Below are 22,021 nucleotides of genomic sequence, written 5' to 3' on the forward strand. Positions count from 1 at the left end.
TAATAGTTAACCTCAGTCCATCCAAGATGGATTGCTGTAAACAGAGCTGTTTTTGACAGGGTAAAAGGGTGTTTTTTTACACTACCATTGAATTTTTTGAAACCCTAAAGCAGGGATCTCCAACCGCTCCTCCTGGAGAGCTACCATCCAAAAGACTTCAGTTCCAACCCTGCTCCAACACACCTGTCTGTAATTATCAAGTAGCCCTGAACACCTTGATTAGTTGGTTGAGGTGTGTTTGATTGGGGTTGGAGCTGAAATCTGCAGGGCAGTAGCTCTTCAGGAGCAGGAATGGAGACTCCTGCCCTAAAGAATCATATCAAACTGTGGAAAATAGGCATCCGATGACCCCCTTAAGTAAAGATCATGCATGAAGATGTTTTGTAAATTGCCTACCATAAATATATCAAAACTAAATTTTTGATTAGTAGATGCATTGCTAAGAACTCCATCTGAACAACTTTAAAGGCAATTTCTCAATATTTCAATTTTTTTGCACCCTCAAATTCCAGATTTTCAAATAGTTGTTTCTCGGTCAAATATTGTCCTATGTATTAATCTCAGTTAAAAGAAATTGACCCATATGTCTGGTTTTGTGGTCCAATGTCACATATAGCCTCTGGCAAACAGGGAAGACTGATTCTTTTATGGAAACTGGTTCTTTTGAACAGTTCAGGTAAATAAACTGGTCCAAATAACCGTTTTGCCAGTTTGTTTACATAATCGTGCAATTACACAATGTATACGCAATGAAAACTGCACCTAATAATGACGTGAAACCTGCATGTTTAACATTTTTAAAGCATAAACTTGTCTTCATCAGCTCACCTTGTTAGATAAACAATGAAAAACCATAAAAACTCACATTTTGTCCCTTTATTGAAATGCTTGGTTCCTGTCAGTGCAAATCACTGGATCCTCTGTCTGAGTTGGAGCCGTTTACTCAGTTTTGGTGGAATAACTGGAGCACTGAATGAGTTGGCAAAAACCGGCATCATAGAATCATATACATCAGGACTTTGGCTCATTTTCCAGTCAGAGTGACTGTCAGGCACACCTGAAAGTGAGTTTTGATTGAGTAACTTATAGACCAGTTTTGAGTCGAAAACTGTTTCAGGCGGTTTAGTCACATTTGGTGAACTGGTTCAAAAGAATGATTCGCTCGTGAACCAACATCATTTCAGGGGCCTGAGGGTGAGTAAATGAATACATTTTCATTTTTGGGTGAACTATCCCTTTTAAGAGGAGCATTATGCTCACAAACTGCTAAATAATAATTTGTCTTTGTCTTTTTATCAAGAGCACATTTGTAGAAAGACATTTCTATTATCTTAGCATAATTTCATTGTATCTTCAGGTAGAAGATCTGATAATTGATTATTACATCATCTGCCATTTTCATCTCTAAAGTGAACAGTGCATGTCAGACAAATAGCCAGAATTGAGAGGACGGTTGTGTTCAAACAGACTCTTTATGCATATATTCATGAGTTTGCCTCTATACAAAAACAAATCTAATGCCTTTACTGTGCAAACACTTTGCAGCGCTCCTAAAGTCTTCTCGCATGTGTGTGTCTGTGTGGAATAACAATTACAAGCCTCCTTTTCCTAAGACAGATTTTCTTAATTGGCTCTGAAACATAACTGTCAGTGTAAATGTCCATAGCTATTGATATAAAAGCCATTTGTGTGGCTGAAATTGTGACAGTATAAAAGTAATGGTTGTCCTCCTGACAATGCTTAATGTTATGTAGGACTGATCCTGATTTGGTTTGAGTTGCAGATTATTAAACACTAGTTGACTGTAAATATAAGGTAATTTAAATGATTTTCACATCTGGAAAGGTGTCGGAAATTAATCGAGTTTTAAAAATCATGTAAAGTAATGTGTGTTTCTTTTGTCAGTATTGATTTTTATAGTTATGCTTTGTTCTAAAGTATTCCAATGTCTCACTAGATATAGCTTTTTCATGAGCACTTCTGTAGAGTACGATTTGATGACTGATAACATCAATCTGTTCAATGAGGAGTGCTTTGGGATTCTTTGGATGGTATATATCACTAGCTAGTTGTTTTTCAAGATCGTTTCCTTAAGGGGAGAAGGGGCATTGAATCATCCATTGAGAAGTAATCCAATCTCAGGGTGTTATTGGAGATCTTTGTACTCTAGAAAGTTATTTAAATCTAGCAATTAAAAAAATGAGACCCATACATCTCTATAAAATTATGTTCACAAATTCTCAGTCTGAAAACATTATTGTAATGTCAGTAATTTCATAATGGAAAACATAATGGAAATGGTTTTAAAAAAATTCACACTGTTCAGGATAAGGAGAAATTATAGTTCACCAGTAGGTTGTTTTAATTTTTTTTTATTAATTAATTGTTTATTTGTTTAATTTATTAATTTTTTTCTTAACAAACCTTTTTTTATGTATAAAAATTATTATAATTTACCAGTTGGTCTTATATTATTATTATGTTGTAGATGTAGTTGCTGCTGATGTTTTTATTTTTTATTTTTTTATTTTTTTATGAATAACTGAATATATGACCCCAACAAAGTATTTGAAAAAGGAAATCAAACAGAACTCTCTGAATTCATTATAAAATTAAACAAAACGAAAAAAATCCCTAGTCTGGAAACAACTGGAAATATAATTGAAAAAATAATTAATAATAATAAAAAAAGAGGAACTTTGGAACCCTAATTTAGTGTATAATGGAATTGGTCAATGACTTAGAATAGTTATTGTAATAGAAATATTATACTCAGTTACACTGTCCAGAATACATAGAAAAAGAAAAGGCAAAATAATTATTCATTTAGCTTTTATTATTTCTTTTTTTTCTTTTTTTTTTTAAATAAAATCATATGCTATTTTTCAAATAGCTTTTTCTCATCAAAAGGATCATTTTAAACAGGCAATGACCCTGACATAACTGCATAACTTGTTGCTGTGATAATGTGCAGTCTTAAGTTTTGATTTAGATGGATGAGAATAGAGCAGTTTATCGTCAAAGCTTTTGTTTCTTGTGTACTAATTCCCAGGTTGCTTAACTTCAAATGCTGTTATACGTAGGCAAAATTACCCAATGTACTGCTGTGTGCTAGAGCATGGAGCGCAACCATAGTGTTCTTCAGAGATGTGACACTCGAGCTCTATTTTAAAACACCAATCCTTTGCGGCCACAAGTTTTCTCCTCACTGAAGAATCGTTTATAAAATATTCATTTGATGGAGCCAACTCCTCGTCTCCACGATTCGAGATCTATATGCATTTCAGAGGCAGAGTCCTCCTCTGTAGAGCAGATATCAAAAGAAAAAGCCTGGCCTTAAGATCTGTTTGTGTGGTTGGTAAAAATTCTGATATTTAGTGCTGTTTTCAGCAGTAAAATGAACAGTAAAGTAAGAATCTGACAAGCGTTTTGAGGAAAGAAACAGCACAGCAGTGTGTGTTGCCACTGGTGTCATATCAGGTGCAGAGAAGGTGGCAAATCACTGCTGTCATTGCTCAGAGGAGGATGACCAGTGAGATGTCTTATGATGGGAAGCCACCTGAGGTGTTGAGCCGCACACTTGTTTGTCTTGGCAGAGATCCGGGAGGCGTTCAGGGTCCTGGATCGGGATGGCAATGGGTTCATCTCCAAGCAGGAGCTTGGCATGGCCATGCGCTCACTAGGGTACATGCCCAGTGAAGTGGAGCTGGCAATCATCATGCAGAGACTGGACATGGATGGTAAGTTCCTCTACTCACCAACACACATTTGCTTTGCTGTCATCAGAATTTACATTGACTTCTATTAGTTATTTTATTGCTAAAATGATATTTTTATACCTCAATGACAGTATTTAGCATGCACGCTTATTATCTATTAGCTGGTCCCCAGAATATCAAAAAACCTGACTCGCATACATAGACTCACTAGACTCTTATTACTCTTTTTCACTCTCAGTATGATTTATATTCATTATCTACTGTATACACTAGCATTTGAAAGTTTGGAGTCTGTGAGATTTTATAGCGCTATTGTCTTTCATGCATTTATTTGATTAAAAATACAGTAGAAAAGTCATTTTGTGAAATTTTATTACAATTTAAAATCAACATTTCTATTTGAATATATTTTAAAATATAATTTATGCGTGTGATGCAAATTTGTATTTTCAGCATCATTACTTCAGTGTCACATAATCCTTCAGAAATCATCTGAATATTCAGAATTGCATATATTATATGATAGATTTTTCATTTCAATATGAATTGAATGGTCAAAAGAACAGCATTTACTTGAAATAGAAATATTTTTAAACGTTTTAAATGTCTTTACTGTTTTTTACTGTTTTTTACTCTTATTTAATGTGTCTTACTGAATAGTGTATATACAGGTCCTTCTCAAAAAATTAGCATATTGTGATAAAGTTCATTATTTTCCATAATGTAATGATAAAAATTAAACTTTCATATATTTTAGATTCATTGCACACCAACTGAAATATTTCAGGTCTTTTATTGTTTTAATACTGATGATTTTGGCATACAGCTCATGAAAACCCAAAATTCCTATCTCAAAAAATTAGCATATCATGAAAAGGTTCTCTAAACGAGCTATTAACCTAATCATCTGAATCAACTAATTAACTCTAAACACCTGCAAAATATTCCTGAGGCTTTTAAAAACTCCCGGCCTGGTTCATTACTCGAAACCGCAATCATGGGTAAGACTGCAGACCAGAAGGCCATCATTGACACCCTCAAGCGAGAGGGTAAGACACAGAAAGAAATTTCTGAATGAACAGGCTGTTCCCAGAGTGCTGTATCAAGGCACCTCAGTGGGAAGTCTGTGGGAAGGAAAAAGTGTGGCAAAAAACACTGCACAACGAGAAGAGGGGACTGGACCCTGAGGAAGATTGTGGAGAAGGACCGATTCCAGACCTCGGGGGACCTGCGGAAGCAGTGGACTGAGTCTGGAGTAGAAACATCCAGAGCCACCGTGCACAGGCGTGTGCAGGAAATGGGCTACAGGTGCCGCATTCCCCAGGTCAAGCCACTTTTGAACCAGAAACAGCAGCAGAAGCGCCTGACCTGGGCTACAGAGAAGCAGCACTGGACTTTTGGACAAATTTTGCATGTCATTCGGAAATCAAGGTGCCAGAGTCTGGAGGAAGACTGGGGAGAAGGAAATGCCAAAATGCCTGAAGTCCAGTGTCAAGTACCCACAGTCAGTGATGGTCTGGGTTGCCATGTCAGCTGCTGGTGTTGGTCCACTGTGTTTTATCAAGGGCAGGGTCAATGCAGCTAGTTATCAGGAGATTTTGGAGCACCTCATGCTTCCATCTGCTGAAAAGCTTTATGGAGATGAAGATTTCGTTTTTCAGCACGACCTGGCACCTGCTCACAGTGCCAAAACCACTGGTAAATGGTTTACTGACCATGGTATTACTGTGCTCAATTGGCCTGCCAACTCTCCTGACCTGAACCCCATAGAGAATTGTGAAGAGAAAGTTGAGAGACGCAAGACCCAACACTATGGATGAGCTTAAGGCAGCTATCGAAGCATCCTGGGCCTCCATAACACCTCAGCAGTGCCACAGGCTGATTGCCTCCATGCCACGCCGCATTGAAGCAGTCATTTCTGCAAAAGGATTCCCGACCAAGTATTGAGTGCATAACTGAACATAATTATTTGAAGGTTGACTTTTTTTTGTATTAAAAACACTTTTCTTTTATTGGTCGGATGAAATATGCTAATTTTTTGAGATAGGAATTTTGGGTTTTCATGAGCTGTATGCCAAAATCATCAGTATTAAAACAATAAAAGACCTGAAATATTTCAGTTGGTGTGCAATGAATCTAAAAAATATGAAAGTTTAATTTTTATCATTACATTATGGAAAATAATGAACTTTTATCACAATATGCTAATTTTTTGAGAAGGACCTGTACAGTGTCTATAAAAAATTTTTTTTTGATCTTTGAAGATCTGATAATATCAGTGAGTTTTGACAGGAGCATCCATGTGTATATGATGCTCTTATTGTAACTCATATTCATAAAGATTCAGCTACTACACTTTCTGGACATGAAAGATTGTCGACTCCAGACACTGCTGGATCTAGCCATGTTTATTTTATTTTACTTTTTATTCTCAAAGTTATTTGCTTCAGTTTCATTCCTCTAAGCCAGCAGAACTAATCTACAGGCTAGATTAGATTTTCCAGCCTTTTTTGTTCTGATTGTAACCATTGATGTGATGCATATCCAAAATCTTGATGTCTGTTTGTGACGACATGTTCTGTTTTCTAAAAGTAAGTACATTATTTTATCTACAAGGTTTCTATCCATAAAAGTAAATCCATAGTTGCAACAATACATTAACATTTTATCTCACTATAATTTGTCACCATTACAAGCAAGATGTGTATGTTTGATCTCAACTCTCTTTGCCACAATAACAGTGTTTTATAACACACAAGTTACATCAGCAATAGAAAAGCCAACACAAACAAAGAGCTTATAACACCTGAGCTCTTTTAAATTTGTCTTTCTTCACCACAAAAACAGCGTCTAAAATACACTGTTACAGCAGCAAGAGAAAGCGAACACAAGAAGTAACTGGACCAAGATCCCAACTAAACCAAACACTTTCCACCACAATGGTGACTTCAAATGAATCAAGTATCAACATTTAAACCTCTGTTAATTCTCAATAAGAGCTTCTCTAGATGTCTGATAGAAATAAAGTCACAGAACCTTGTAAGGAGGATCTGGGAACGTCTATATCGGACGTACAGAAGACATAAAAAACATTTAAAAAAAAAGACATCATAAAAACATTCTGTCTCCTCAGTGGACATCTTTTCAACGTCTGCTAAGAAATAAAAAGACGTCCACTGGACGTATCTTTGCCCAGTGGATTAGGTTGATGTTAAAATACGCAATACAGTAATTTTCACGTAATAGTTCCTTTAAAAACAAACAAAAATGTTAAATACATGTGACTTCATGCCACAAGACTGCTAAAGTATTAAGGTATAATTAACACTGGATTTATTTAACATGCATTATGTACCATGTGTTGAGTTCAGTCTAAAATGCATTGAGTAAAGAAGCTAATATACAAGACTTGGTATGTCCTTGTGCTTTGGACACAAACTTTCAATAATAAAAAAAGTTATTTGACCCGTGTTATGGTCTTTTATTTATTTAGACTATTTGAATAATATAAAAAATTGTGTATGCTTATAGATGGTGGTGTTGGTGCAGTGGTTAAGACGCATGCCTTTGGTGTGAGAGACCTGGGTTCAAATCCACTGTGAGACACCATTGTGTCCCTGAGCAAGACACTTAACACCTAGTTGCTCCAGAGGTGTGTGACCTCTGACATATATAGCAATTGTAAGTTGCTCTGGATAAAAGCGTCAGGTAAATGTAGATAATAGGCCTTGTCAAGTCACCTTTATCTATATAGCGCTTTAAACAAAATACATTGTGTCAAAGCAACTGAACAACATTCATTAGGAAAACAGTGTGTCAATAATGCAAAATGACAGTTAAAGGCAGTTCATCATTGAATACAGTGATGTCATCTCTGTTCAGTTAAATAGTGTTTGTGCATTTATTTGCAATCAAATGTGTTCAGTTAACAAAAAAAAATTGTTCTTATATTTTTTAGGTTAACATGACTATTTATGTTGTGACAACTTGTGATATTAAGTTATTTTAAGTTGGGTGGATTTTTTATCCCCGTTTGTTAAGTTTACTGAAAAAAGCGCTTGCGATAAGTTGCCTTATTTTTTTTAAGTTGACGCAACTTTTTTTTTTTTACAGTGCAGTATAGGGTTTACTGTAATTTTGTAAATATTGTGACATTTTGTCAAAAGGTCAAAGATTAAATATGCTGTTATTTGTTTTACTTCAGTGTGCAAAAAGTGTGCGGTCAAAAATAAGAGCATCATTTTCAGTTAAATTTACATGTTAACTTAAATATATAAGTACACTTGAAATGAATACCAAGTTAAATGAACATTATCGTTTAAGTACATTAAATAAGCACCAAGTTTGGTGAACTGAGTGATTTAAGTACAGTCTACAAAACCTAAAGTTAAATAAACTTAAATATGTACGTTTTGGGAGACTCCATTACTCAATTAAATTGAGGCAACGAGTTTACTCAATCAATTTAGTTCAGTCAACTTCTTAGGGTTTTCAGTGTGGGCATGACATATTTTTTAGAGAATCTGTAGTGAAGACTTATGTTTTTGTACGAGGAGTTTAAGTGGATATGAATTAATAAAGCAGTAATATTTTCATGCTTCATAAGCATATGGTCTTAAAACAGTAACTGGACGTTACCTTTGATTTCAAGCTGTTCACTTTAGATTAGGGGCCCCACATTAACTTTTATGACTGCTGAATTCTGCTCACATTTTAATCAAGTATTTTTATTTAATATATTTAATAAGTTAAAGTCTTTGCCTAGTTGTCTGAAGACATTTAATGGATCAGAGAAATAGACTCTTTTACTTTGAACCTAAAGCCATATTAATCTATAATATTAAACAGCATGTGCATGAACATCAATGACAGAGAGATGCTGTTTGAGAGATTGCTGAATAAATTAAAATACATGAGCTCTTGGTTATGAATACAAATATATATATTTTTTTCATAAAGCAAACGGCTAAAGCTATCTGTGCGGAAATTTTTTTTTTTTTGGTAGGTAACCCAAAAATAAAAATTCTGTAATCATAACAGTTGACGACAGCTATTGACTTCCAAAGTATGGAGGAAAATACTATCAAAGGCAATGGCTACCTGCATCTGTTTGGGTACCAACATTCTTTGAAATATCTTCTATTGTTTTCAGCAGCTGAAAGAAACTCACACAGGTTTGGAACAGGAATATATATATATATATATATATATATATATATATATATATATATATATATATATATATATATTATTTTAGTTTATATTTTGGTATTGTAGAATGACTCTAAAAATTACTAAATAATGTGACTAAGTATCTCAGTAGTATTAGTATTAGGCATTTGACTTTTTTTTCCCCAGACATGTCCTGTTCGGGATTCTGCTCTGTAATCTTATTGTTTTAATACTTGCTGAAGCTACACTCTTGAAAATAAAAGTTTTTTATTGGCATCATTGGTTCCATGGAACCTCAAACATCCATTGAAACACTGAATGTTCATTATATAGGGAAAAAAGGCTCTTTAGTTATTTTTCACAGTAAGAAAAAAATGGTTCTTTTCACTACAAGCAGGTTATTTTGGAAACCCAAAATTGGTTCTTTTATGGGACCACTGAAAACCGCCCTTTTGGAACCAAAGCTTTTAAGAGTGTAATGACTGAAAAGTAGTTTGACCAATAGCATGTAGGTATTGTTCATAATTGACCAATCGTGACGCACAAGAAGGTGTGATCTACAGAGAATGGTCAAAGCAATACAAATACGTGTGCATATGATGTTTTAGGACTGTAAAGCATGTACTTTAAATATGGAAAACAATACCAAAACCTGGATATTTTAAGGAATTTAGAAACCAACAACACCCTGGCAACTATCTATAAAATACTGCTGCCTCTAGCGGCTCAAAAATGACACACCTCACCTTTAATGCCTCCAGTCATAAAATGATGCCTTCAATTTTAAATATATCTTTTGGCATATGTGAGCAGGATTCTGACGTTAATTTGTGTTTCAGGTGATGGACAGGTGGACTTTGATGAGTTCATGACGATACTCGGACCGAAGCTCCTGTCCAATGAAACACGGGAAGGTTTCCTTGGAAACACAATTGACAGCATATTCTGGCAGGTAAGATGCCATGAGGACAATTTACTGGTGACAGGACTGTGCAGGACTGAACTTCAAACTCTTTAAATTTCTACATTATATAAGCTGAATTATTTTGTTGTTATGATTAGGACCCTATGAAATCCATGTTATCTTTTCTCAAATTCCATTTGTTCCATTTTAATTGTTCTGGATTACGTTTTTTTTCTTCTTTTTTCTAGACCCTGTTTTAATGGTTAAATTAAATTGCGTCTAATTAACTGAAATCACAAAACCTACAATATTAAATAGCTGTTTAAATTTTTTTTTTTAACCAATTTCTGTTTTATTTTTGCCAAATTCTCTTTTCCGTAATTTTTGTTCTGCATTCAGTTTGAATGGTTTCATTAAATATTGATAATTAAAATCATCTCTAATTAATTTTTATTTTATAAAAAAATATAATTTATTATTATTTAATTTCTTTATTTCTTACCCAAGGAATACTTACATTTTTCTGCAGGAATAAATTCTGGTAAAAATATTTCCTGGTAAATATTTTGCTGTGAAGACCTTAAGTTTTTTTTAAGATAATAGTTTTTCTCAAAAGAAAGGCTAAAATGCTCATGAAGTGACTCTCAGAGCAGAGATTATGTTCATGTGTTTATGTACTCATATACTGAGGCAGCAGAGGGTGTGCCGTAAATGAAACCACATTTATGATGCGTTAATATTCACACACATTAGTAGCGTTTTGATGTAAGTGTAATGACCTGCTTTTGATGTATCCATCCAAACTTTGGCATATTCCGTGGCATTCCGCGTTATACAGTAAATTCCATTTTTATGACTGGATTCCGCAATTCCATCTGCATTTTGCTCATCATGGAAATCTCAGGGCCTTAGTGTGATGCCTGATGTCTGATGTTGAAGATGAAGCAGAGCCCATGCCAGCTGCACTTGGCTGAGACAGGTGCTCGGGACCTTGGCTGACCGTCCCGGAGGAGTTTGACAACTCAGTGTTTACAGAGGCCAGATTGCACATAATCAGGGAGATATGTAATAGACAGTAACTCAACCCTGACTTCTTATAAAATGGAAATAAATGTCTGCGTAAAGAATTTGTCAGTAACTTGACAGGCACCTCTGGTTATGGCATCGCAAAACATCAAATGGCAACAAACACCTCCGTAACAGCATCTGTTTGTCTTTATGTTCTATTAAATTTTTACTAAAAATGCCGCTTATTTACAGTATGATTGAAATTATTGCTTACATTATTGTTTGTGGTTAGTTTTAAAAAATGTAAATGTTTTTTAAAGTTTTTTTATTGAATGTCTTTTATGCTTACTTAGGCTGCATTTATGTGATTAAAAATACAGTAAAATGATAATATTGTGAATATTAATATAGATTTTAAAATGTAATTTATTCATGTGATGCAAATTTGTATTTTCAGCATCATTCCTCCAGTCTTCAGTGTCACATGATCCTTCAGAAATCATTCAAATATGCTGATTTTATGCTCTAGACACATTTCTCATTATTATCAATGTGATATTATCACTAAAGTGGGTATTCAGAACCTCTCTTGACCAAAAAAAAAAATTATATATATATTAACACATTAGCATGTGCCAATAAATTAGTTTTTCACAAATGTCCACACTGCATGCTGTAATCACATTAATGTGTAAAATATGACGTTATATATTTGTATAGGCCTTTACATACTTTGAGTTCATGAAATACCAAAAGTGTTTAAGTAAACACAAAATTAGTTTGAATATGTGTTAAATATTATTTACAAATATAAATATCTTACAAGATTAGTTGTATTGTGTTATTTTAGTTTAATTTGCTGTATACTATTATAGTATTTTGAACTAGCCTTAATTTGATATATTCAGTTTTAGTTTGTTTTAATAATTTTTGTGCTTTTGTCATTTCATTCATTTTTAAAAATATTTATATTTAGCTTTAATTTATTACTATTTCCACTTTCATTTTTGTAATTTTAACACTTCAACTTTTACTGTACTTCGACAGTTATTTGACATTTTTTTATTTTTTCAATTAGTTGCCAAGGCAACATTTCACATTTTTGGTAGAAAATTAGAGAGTTTTGTATTTGTTTGGTTTAAGTTGTTCTAATGTTTCATATTAGCTTTATTTTAATTAATTTAAATGTATAATTTTTTAATAGTTGCGCTTAAGGTAAAGGCTCTCTAGCTGCTTTCACATACAGCACATGATTTAAACTGTTAGCATACGCTCAGTGTGATGATTCCTTTCACTCTTAATTTAAGTGATATGTGTCCTTTTGTTGTTTTTAGACATTGAGCGTTTGATCTTGCGGTGTTACAGTACCTGTCTAAATTAATCTAGTCCCAAGAGTGGCTCATTCCTGCTGTGAGGGGAAAGAATCATTGAAGCGCTCCCATCCATCATCTGTGTGTGAAGTAGGATGAATCAACCTTCCCATTACGAAGGACGTTTTTCCTGTTATATATCCAGTTCCAGCCAGTGCTGGTAGAGAGTCACTTCCTGTGTGCCTTCACTATTCCTGGTGTATGTCAGCAAAGGACGGGACAGTTCCCTGCAGCAGTGCTCCTCGAATGCCTTTAGGTTTAGGAGTAATATTTGACATTGGACAAGCAGTTACTACAATATATGGCAAGTGTATATAGGGATATATATAAGAATGTTTCTTGAGCATCAGATCAGCATATTCAAATGATTTCTCAAGGATCATCGAAAACTGTGTATCACAGAAATAAATATATTTGACCATACATTCAAACAGAAAACTCTTTGTAATAATATTTCACAATATTACTGTTTTTACTGTATTTTTGATCAAATCACTGCAGCTTTGGTGAGACTTTGTGTCTCTAATAGTCATCTTAGATTTGCATGATAACATGATTAGCTGCATGTCATTTGCATTTAGAATAGTACAGTAATTGCCCCATTGTTACTGACCCTATCAGACCAGATCTGTGGTTATTTTTGGGACATGACCCACCAGTTGAGATCCACTGCTGTAGAAGAGCTCTGCTTCCTTCCTGTGGCGTTCCTCTAAAACAAGACAGCAGAGGTTATCTTGAACTGTTCTGCTGCTGTCAGAGCTTTAATTATATTTTATGAATCATTCCCCAGACTTCATAGAGGACTCTGCTCTAAAGTATTTATTTTCCGCCGTGCTGCTGCGTCAGGTTTGTTTTCTCAGTGCTACATCGCTTCAGCGTTCTCATCTCAGTCAAAGCTGGGTCATCCTTAACTTCCTGGTGTCTCTGTTACAGCAGCTTCTGTACCTGCAGTACTTTGTTTTATTGTGGGGATGTTTATGTTTGTAATATGCACTTTCTGATGTTCTTTCAATAAGTAGGGTATGACTGACTAAGCTTCGGAAAAAAAAGGAAAAGATAGATTTTATATGTTATTTTATAAATATTATATAATTGAAATATACAGATAGATTTTATATTGTATAATTTTATATATAATATATACAAGTAAAATTGTACAGATTTGAAATGTAAAAATATTATAATACCTAAATTTTTCATATTCTAAATTTTTAGATATTATTTTATTATGCAATTTAAATATTGCAAATTTTATATGAAAAAAAAAACCGCTATATGAGTTGATACTATATTTTATAATGTTATAATGGATATGTTCCCAGTCATGTAAACCTTTCTGATCATGTTCCAGCATGATGATTTGCGAATGCACTTATTTCATATTTTGCCACTTAATGGTAACATACTTATGGTATATACTTTCGAGGATAATCTGATTATTATCTAGATAAATGTTTGACAACTTTGCACTAAGCAGAATCTTTCTGTTCACTGTCGAATAAAGCACTGCACTGAAAAACAGTGACTATACATTTACTCAATTAATGTCCATTTTCAGGCTACAGCTAAAAGAATCTAAAAAGGCAAATCAGCATAGATTTATATAAACAAATGGGTATAAATAAAATGATGTAGAGAGTAAGAAAAGCATTTGGAGAGTAAAAGAGATAAACAGCTTTGTAGTACAGAGCCCACATGCTGCACTTCATCCAAATGTCCAATACATTATATTTTGTGTGTGTATTTCAGATGAGTCGGAGTGACATTACTAGACCCAAGCAAACAAAAACATCATACATTTGACTTAAATTGGCTATTTTCGACAAACTTACAACTTGAAAATGAAAAAAGAAGAGCATACAGCATTAGAACAACATAAGGGCGAGTAAATGATTAATTAATCTCTTTGAAGCCAAAAGCCCTCTGTTTTTTTGTTCTCTGTTCCTCTCTTTGCAACAGCATAAGAAACCTTTTGTTTGAAAGCATGAATGCAGACTCTGCTGTTTGACACAGCATGAAGCCTCTGAAGCCCAGGACATCTATCGATACGAAAGACTGAACTCAAAGCCTTTATTCCTCACAGATCTGTGAGGATGAAACTGATACACACAGGACCCACTGGCTTTGGCACAACTGGCACACAGTTGAAGTCCAAAAATATGAAATGTGCAAATCATGCTCAGATTAGTGATTTAATTCCTATGTCTGGCTTTTCATTTCCAGCGTGTGTCAGGTTTGTTAATATGCCCCGGTGTGGGAGACCACACTGCGTCTTGCTAATGAGACAAGGATTTTGTCGAAGAGATGCGAAGGATAATGACGGATCATCGTGAGCACTCAATGAGAAATGATGAGAAACTTAGAGGTGTGAAAAAATCTGTTCCTAAAGCCCACTTCAGATCATAACTACACAACTGTCCCGTCTGGAAACTGAGGCGTTTGATTCCTGTTGGGAGCACACCAGCTGCAATCTTCAAATCTGATCATGTGTTGATATTATTGCGCAAGCGAATGAGTTTCTAGCAAATGATCTGTCACTCTCTATCCAACTTTGCTCAGGTCAAGGCTTATATTAGGGCTGTCAAAAATGCTGTTGATAGAGATATTGTAATTGAAAACCCTATTTATATAATTAATATTTTTATAACAATAATAATATTATTATTATAACATGTAGTATTTAATTTTATTTTATTTTATTTTATTTTCAGTAGACTCTGGAACTACCAGGAAAAATGTATGCTAATACATAAAGCACCTCAAATGCTTTATTCCTCAGAGATCCTCAGAGAGGTGAAACTGATATTTTAAAATAAAGAGTTTTCTTTATTTTCATGACTATGGAAATTGTAGATTCACACTGAAGGCATCAAAACTATGAATTAACACATGTGGAATTATATATGGAATTATATACATAACAAAAAAGTGTGAAACAACTGAAAATATGTCATATTCTAGGTTCTTCAAAGTAGCCACCTTTTGCTTTGATTACTGCTTTGCACACTCTTGGCATTCTCTTGATGAGCTTCAAGAGGTAGTCACCTGAAATGGTCTTCCAACAGTCCCCGAGGAGTTCCTCGAGAGATGCTTAGCACTTGTTGGCCCTTTTGCCTTCTGTCTGCGGTCCAGCTCACCCCTAAACCATCTCGATTGGGTTCAGGTCCGGTGACTGTGGAGGCCAGGTCATCTGGCGCAGCACCCCATCACTCTCCTTCTTGGTCAAATAGCCCTTGATGCCTTCAGTGTGACTCTATAATTTGTTTAATTATAAAAAGTTTTTTCTTCGCATTCATTTTCTTAAAGATTCTGAAGAAACTAATATGTAACATTATTTTTGGCGAGACAGCACAGTGCAGGCTCTTATACATATAGAGATTGTCATGTAGGCGGAATAAATTATGAAAATCTGTGGAATAAAATATGAAAGGAGAGGCAGCGGGTGGCAGCTGATTACAGTCCTTGTCACCATTTTTAACTTGACACTTACGACACACTTACCTTTTCTCACACTTGCAGTCGCGACTAATTGCCCAAATGTGCTCGCTTCACTGTAATGTGACTGTTTATTACAACTATTACCACAAATGATTTTTCTGTAGTGAAATGCTGAAATGTTAGATATCAATAACCTCGAGTCCTGCTGCATGAGTGCAGTTTTACGTGTGCTTGGTTTATTCTCCGACAGTGATGAATCTTATAAACGTGTCAGTCATATTTCCATGGTTTGGGTGCAGTGGGAATGGATGTCCTTGAAGATTGTTGATGAATGGCGTTCCAGGCTTGACCAAGGCTGAGATGATGATTGGCTCTAAAGGCTGTTTCTTCGCCTCACTGGTGTGAAGTGACATAAGATTTCAAAAGGGCTTCATAAGTGTGATCTTCAAGGATAGGTCTTCACCATCACAGTGTCACATTTCTCACTCAGGCAACCTTTAAAAGTTGGTATGAAATGCATACAGTGTTCACTGAAGTTTTCTGGACACTTAAGGAAAAGTTCACCCAAAAATGTAAAAAAAATTGCTGAAAATGTACTCACCCTGTGGCCATCCAAGATATACGTGAGTTTGTATCCTCATCGGAACAGATTTGGAGAAATTCAGCATTACATAACTTGCTCACCAATGGATCTTCTGCAGTGAATGGGTGCCGTCAGAATAAGCAGCATAAAAACATCACAGTAATCCCCAAGTAATCAACACCACTCAATTAATGTCTTGTGAAGTGAAAAACTGTGTTCCATCATTAAGGCATTTAAACTTTAAACCAAAATACAGTCTCAAATCCACAATAACACTTCCTCTAGTGAAAAAAGACCCTCCAAAATCCACTCGCACATTTGTTTTGCTTTGGCTTGTATTTGGTGCTTAATCTGTGCATGTTTCTCTCCTGATTCAGACTTTTTCACCGGAGAGAACAATATTGTAGATAGTTTAACTGAAAGCAACAGTTTGAAAAGAAAAAAAAACATTTTCATGTTTCTTACAAACACACATCCTTTCTCTTCATGACACATTATTTGATGGTATGTAGTGGTGTTTATTATTTGTGAATTATTGTGATGTTTTTACTAGCTTATTCTGACGGCACCCATTCACTGCAGAGGATAAATTGGTGAGCAAGTGATGTAATGCTTAATTTCTCCAAATCTGTTCTGGGCGGCCTGAGGTTGAATACATTTTCAGCAATTTTTCCTTTAAGCCACATTTTAAAATGTCAGAATGTTGTTGCATTAAATAACATCATATCAAACTAAGTGGCAAAGTAAACTTCATTGGCAGGTAATGTAAATGTCTCCACTGCATTTTGTCTCTTTTGTCCCATATGAAATTGCCGTACTTATTGCACTTGAGTTGACGGTGTGTGAACATGTTAATTTGCCAGTGTAATTGTTTTATGCTCATACACTGACTTCTCTTGTAAAGTTAGGCAAGTAAGGTCACAGGCCATCAGCTGTAGTCGAGCTCAGCACTTCTGCAACACGCAGCTCACTGAAAATGTTCAGATAACCCAAAGACCTGCTGTTGTGCTGTAACATTATAACACCAGAGACTTCTGAGGAGATTTGACTTTCATAAGGTAACACCCATTCATTTTTAATGACTTTTTCTGATGTACGGTAACTTGGTTTATTTATTTGTTCCCTTAACCAGTCAAAGGAAATGGAATAATGCACAAACACACTGATTTGTTTTGGTAGTGATTGGAGAACTCAACTGGGTGTTTTAAGCCCACTCTTTTGACAGTAAATTGCTACAGGAAACATTCATTAGAACTCTATTGTGTTGAATTGGTTTGAAGTGACTGCTCAGTGATTGTGAATGTGAAGTATTTATATAAAAGGGCATATAGCCCATTTTCAGAAATATTATCTTGTCTAGCTGAGCCACTTAAACTTGATTATTTACACAATAGTTTGAAAATGAACAGTCATTGTTAGTTTTAGGATACAAGAGGTTGTCAACATATGGTTAGATAGAATTCATCAAATCTATTAGCGACTGATGTTGTTACTTCTGTTTCCCCTCCATAATAATATCAGAAGATCAGTAAGAAATAGGCTTTTGTTGGATAAAGGGACTTCACACAAGTCTTACACTATTCAAAGTGATATTGAGGACAGATGAAATACCCCTTTTGATTAGAGCAGCGATTCCCAAACTATTTTTTTGTCAGCCGAGCCCCTTTGACCCAAAATATTTACTTGAAAGTTCATATATCAATAATTGAATAAAACATTTGCATGTTTACAGTGCCCTGATGTCAGTCACATGACGTAGAGGTAAACAAGTATCTTTTTATTAAGTGGCGTATATATTTGAATTGTTTTATATTAAAACAATATATTTCAGCTTTACATTTTTATGATTTCATTATTCGTTTTTCATCTCATAAACCCCCTACAGTACTTACATTTATATAATTCATTTTAAATTATGGCATTATTTTAAATGGCTATTGTCACTGAATTGCAAAATTATGATTAGAAAACTAACTGATCTTTGTGTTCCAAATAATATATTAAGACATATAAAAGGTTAAATATGTTGTTATAAATGTGTTGTTATTGCAAAGGTGAACTGGTGAAGGTAATGAAGTCTGTAGTTGGTTTTTATCAATTTAAAATCATCAGTTTGAGATTTAACAGTACAGTGACTTACATGGAGTTGAAAGGTTCTTTGTGTTTCCATTTGTCCGCTGGATTCAGCACTTATTCCGACCCATACTTGGCTGTCAAGAGCTGACTTTGATAACAGTCAAAAGTAGCTTATAGAAAGCCTGTGTTTGACCCAACCATCAAATAAAAGAAAAAATGGTTGCCATAACCTGAGTGCTGCATTATGCACTACAAAATACTGAGAGATAACTGCCTCTTGTACTATTTGCTTTTGGCTAACTAAACAAACCCTTAAAAGGTCGGTTCCACCAGTGTTTCGCTAGGAACAAAGGCAGCACATTCAAAGCCAGTGCACAGATGGAGGTCTTTTACCTTCATGATGCTCAACATCATATTCTTGTTGTGACAGTCTTTAAGAACAACATTAGCTGAGACATTAAAGCAAAACTGTGTAACTACATCAAATGACTGATATGCTGTCTCTTCCTCTGTATTCCTGGGGCCATGTTATGTTTTTATTTGACAGGAGATGAACATAGCTTTAAATATGGACAGGTACATCTCAATAAATCAGAATGTCGTGGAAAAGTTCATTTATTTCAGTAATTCAACTCAAATTGTGAAATGAATTCAGTGCACACAGACTGAAGTAATTTAAGTCTTTGGTTCTTTTAATTGTGATGATTTTGGCTCACATTTACATATAAATTAATTTATATGTGTATAAAAATGAATGTCACTGAAGACTAAGTGTTAAATATAGATTATATGTATTGAATTTAAATATATAATATTTTAAAATAGAAAGGAGTTATTTAAATTTGCAATGTAATCAAATAAATGCATTCTTGCATCCTTGACTTCTTTCAAAAAAATATTAAATAATCTTACAGGCCCTTAAATATTTGCATATGAACTGTGCAGTTAATGGCTCTGATATTAGTATATGTTTTATATTTGAAGTCGACATGAAGCCGTTTTACATATTGTTTTATATTTCAGAGTGAAACTGGGGTTTAGGAAAGTAAACAGGGTCCGTTTAGATTTTTTTGTTGACTTTACATAGTAATAATGCAGGTTAGCTTATATATAAGCAAAGGTTATAAGTTTGAAACATTAGCCTACACTGACTCACTATGATGTGGATCCTTCCCTTCTTGACTGGCTGGCATAAGGGGGGTGATTGTGATTCGGAGCTGCCTACCTGCAAAAAGAAAGGTCTTAGTAATAATTTTTTTTATGTTAAGCACGTCCCACTGACTTAGTCTCATAACATGTGTCTTCCATATGGAACAGTCCATGCTACAGGTTTGATCTTAAAATAAAGTTTGTCAACATTTTTTGACATTTAAGGAAGTATGTTCAGCAAAATATTTGCTGAACATATACTCACCCTTAGACCTTGCAAATTTTGGATGAGTTTGTTTCTTCATTGGAACAGATTTGGAGAAATTTTGCATTACATCACTTGATCACCAATGGATGAATGGGTGCCATCAGAATGTGAGTCCCAACATCTGATAGAAACATCACAATAATCCACAAATAATCCATGCCACTTCAGTGCATCAATCAACATCTTCTCTAGTGGAAAAACGGCATGTTTAACAAACCCATTGCTTCCAGTTAATACAAGTCCTCTACTTATAATATTGCTTCCTCCAGTGAAAAACGTTGTCTAATCTGAATCAGGAGAGAGATATGCAGAGATCAAGCCTCATTTACAAGCATAAACAGTCCAAAACTGTTACAAACAGTGTGGATTTCAATGTGAGAGGACAACAGAGGATGGACTTTTTCAGTGATATTATGGATTATGGACAATTTAAGACTTTAATTATAGATTTGTTTCTTTAAACATGCAGATTTTCACTTGACTAGACACTAATTGATGGACACATTTCTCAGAATCTGTGCAAATCATGAAACAAACCCATCTAAATCAGTTTTGGGTAAACTATAACTTTCATGTTGTTCCAAACCCATGTGACTTGATAGTTTATGAAATGAAGTCGCTCTTTTCTATAAAGTTTTAACACTAGTGATTCCTGTATGCTTTTCACACAAAACAATTATATGGCTATAAGATTTGAAATAAAGGTTACAGTGATTATTTTTATGGTGCTTTTTGAATCTATATAGCCCTATAGTCCCCATTAATTTTCCATATGGAAAAGAAAATTATTTTGTCTTCCACAGAAGACATTTCTTGCTGGATGAAGGACCATCACCTTCAACTTAACCTTGCCAAGACAGAACTGCTTGTGATTCCAGCAAACCCATCGTTTCATCACAATTTGACCATCAAGTTAGGCACATCAACCATGGGCTCCTTCTTTGGAGTCTTGGAGTTATGATTGATGATCAGCTGACTTTCTCAGACCACATTACTAAAACTGTCCGGTCCTGCAGATTTGCTTTATTCAACATCAAGAAGATCAGGCCCTTTCTTTCAGAACATGCTCGTTCAGGCTCTTTTTCTGTCCCGGCTTGACTATTGCAATGCTTTCATGGCAGGTCTTCCATCCAGTTCTATCAAACCTTTACAATTAATCCAGAACATGGCAGCAAGATTAATTTCTTCATGAGCCGAAAAGAACACACTTCACACCTCTGTTTATCAACTTGCACTGGCTACCAATCGCTGCTCGCATAAAATACAAGACACTGATGTTTCAGATATTTTATCTGAATTATTTTTATTTATTATATAATAAATAAAAAAACCTTCCTATGTGTACTGCGCTAAGATAATTTAGACTTGCTATAGCACTTTTGTCGATTTTGATTGCTTCTATTTTCCTCATTTATAAGTCGCTTTGGATAAAATAAATGTAAATGTAGAAGAAAAGAAGTCAAATGGGTTCTGGAACGACATGAGGGAGAGCAAATAATGACAGATGATTTCTGGCGAGAAATGCTGCTCTCTTGGATAAGTACAGTAGGTTCATTTTTCAGGGCTGCTCAAATGGTACCTGGCAGTTTTGTTTTTTTAATGCATTCATTTAGTTCAGAAACGTCTGATTAGTCTTACGGTCTGATGCTAAATGCCATGTTGTATATCCAAAAAAGCTCAACATCAATAGAGGCATTGTATGCTTCATTCTTTCTCTCCTTCACAATCTCTCTCTTTCTTTGTTTCTGCCGTGCTCTTTTGCTCTCCTCGTTGTTTTTATTTAAAATACGTCCACGTCACCTCTTCAGAATTTCATTTTCATTCCTTCGCTCTCTGAAATGGAGGAAAGAGTTGAAAATGGGCTGAGATATTTTCCTTCTGCAATCAGCAAACCTCTTCTACCTCTGCCTGTTTCCACAACCCCAGTGAGGAGGCTGTCAGTCACACACACAGAGAAAATTACAGCACTGCACTAATCACACACACACACACATAATCAGGTATGCTCAAGCACAGACCTACACACAGCTTTCCCCAGCAGGACAGAGCGCATGGCAGAAATAACCGCAATTTTAATTGGTTATTATTAGATACGATTATCTCTTTAAATTGGAGAATGTTTCCATTTGAACAATTCAGTATTCTCAGTAAGCTTGACAAAGCCTAGGCATGTTGATCACTGGGAATAGTGTGCCAGAGGAAGGAGAATTGAGGTGTTTTTCTGTGAAATTGAAATGGCATTCAGCAGATTAGGTCATTTACTTGCCATTGTATGATTAATGTTCCAGTGCATTTGCAGAGTTCATGATATTCATAAAAACATGAAAATTCTGT

At 34.9% G+C, this 22,021-nt stretch overlaps 1 protein-coding gene across 2 annotated transcripts in view; it reads left to right on the top strand.

Annotated features, from left to right (window-relative positions):
- Window positions 1-22,021, top strand: part of caln1 (calneuron 1) — a 50,430-nt gene that overhangs the window by 13,707 nt on the left and 14,702 nt on the right. For both annotated transcript variants that reach the window (XM_059514670.1, XM_059514669.1), the window contains exons 3-4: window positions 3,597-3,740; window positions 9,731-9,843. In XM_059514670.1, the coding sequence (XP_059370653.1) occupies window positions 3,597-3,740; window positions 9,731-9,843 (257 nt within the window). The remainder of the gene's footprint in view (window positions 1-3,596; window positions 3,741-9,730; window positions 9,844-22,021) is intronic.

The sequence above is a fragment of the Carassius carassius genome, chromosome 28, assembly GCF_963082965.1.
Source record: "Carassius carassius chromosome 28, fCarCar2.1, whole genome shotgun sequence".
NCBI classification, from domain to species: Eukaryota; Metazoa; Chordata; class Actinopteri; order Cypriniformes; family Cyprinidae; genus Carassius; species Carassius carassius.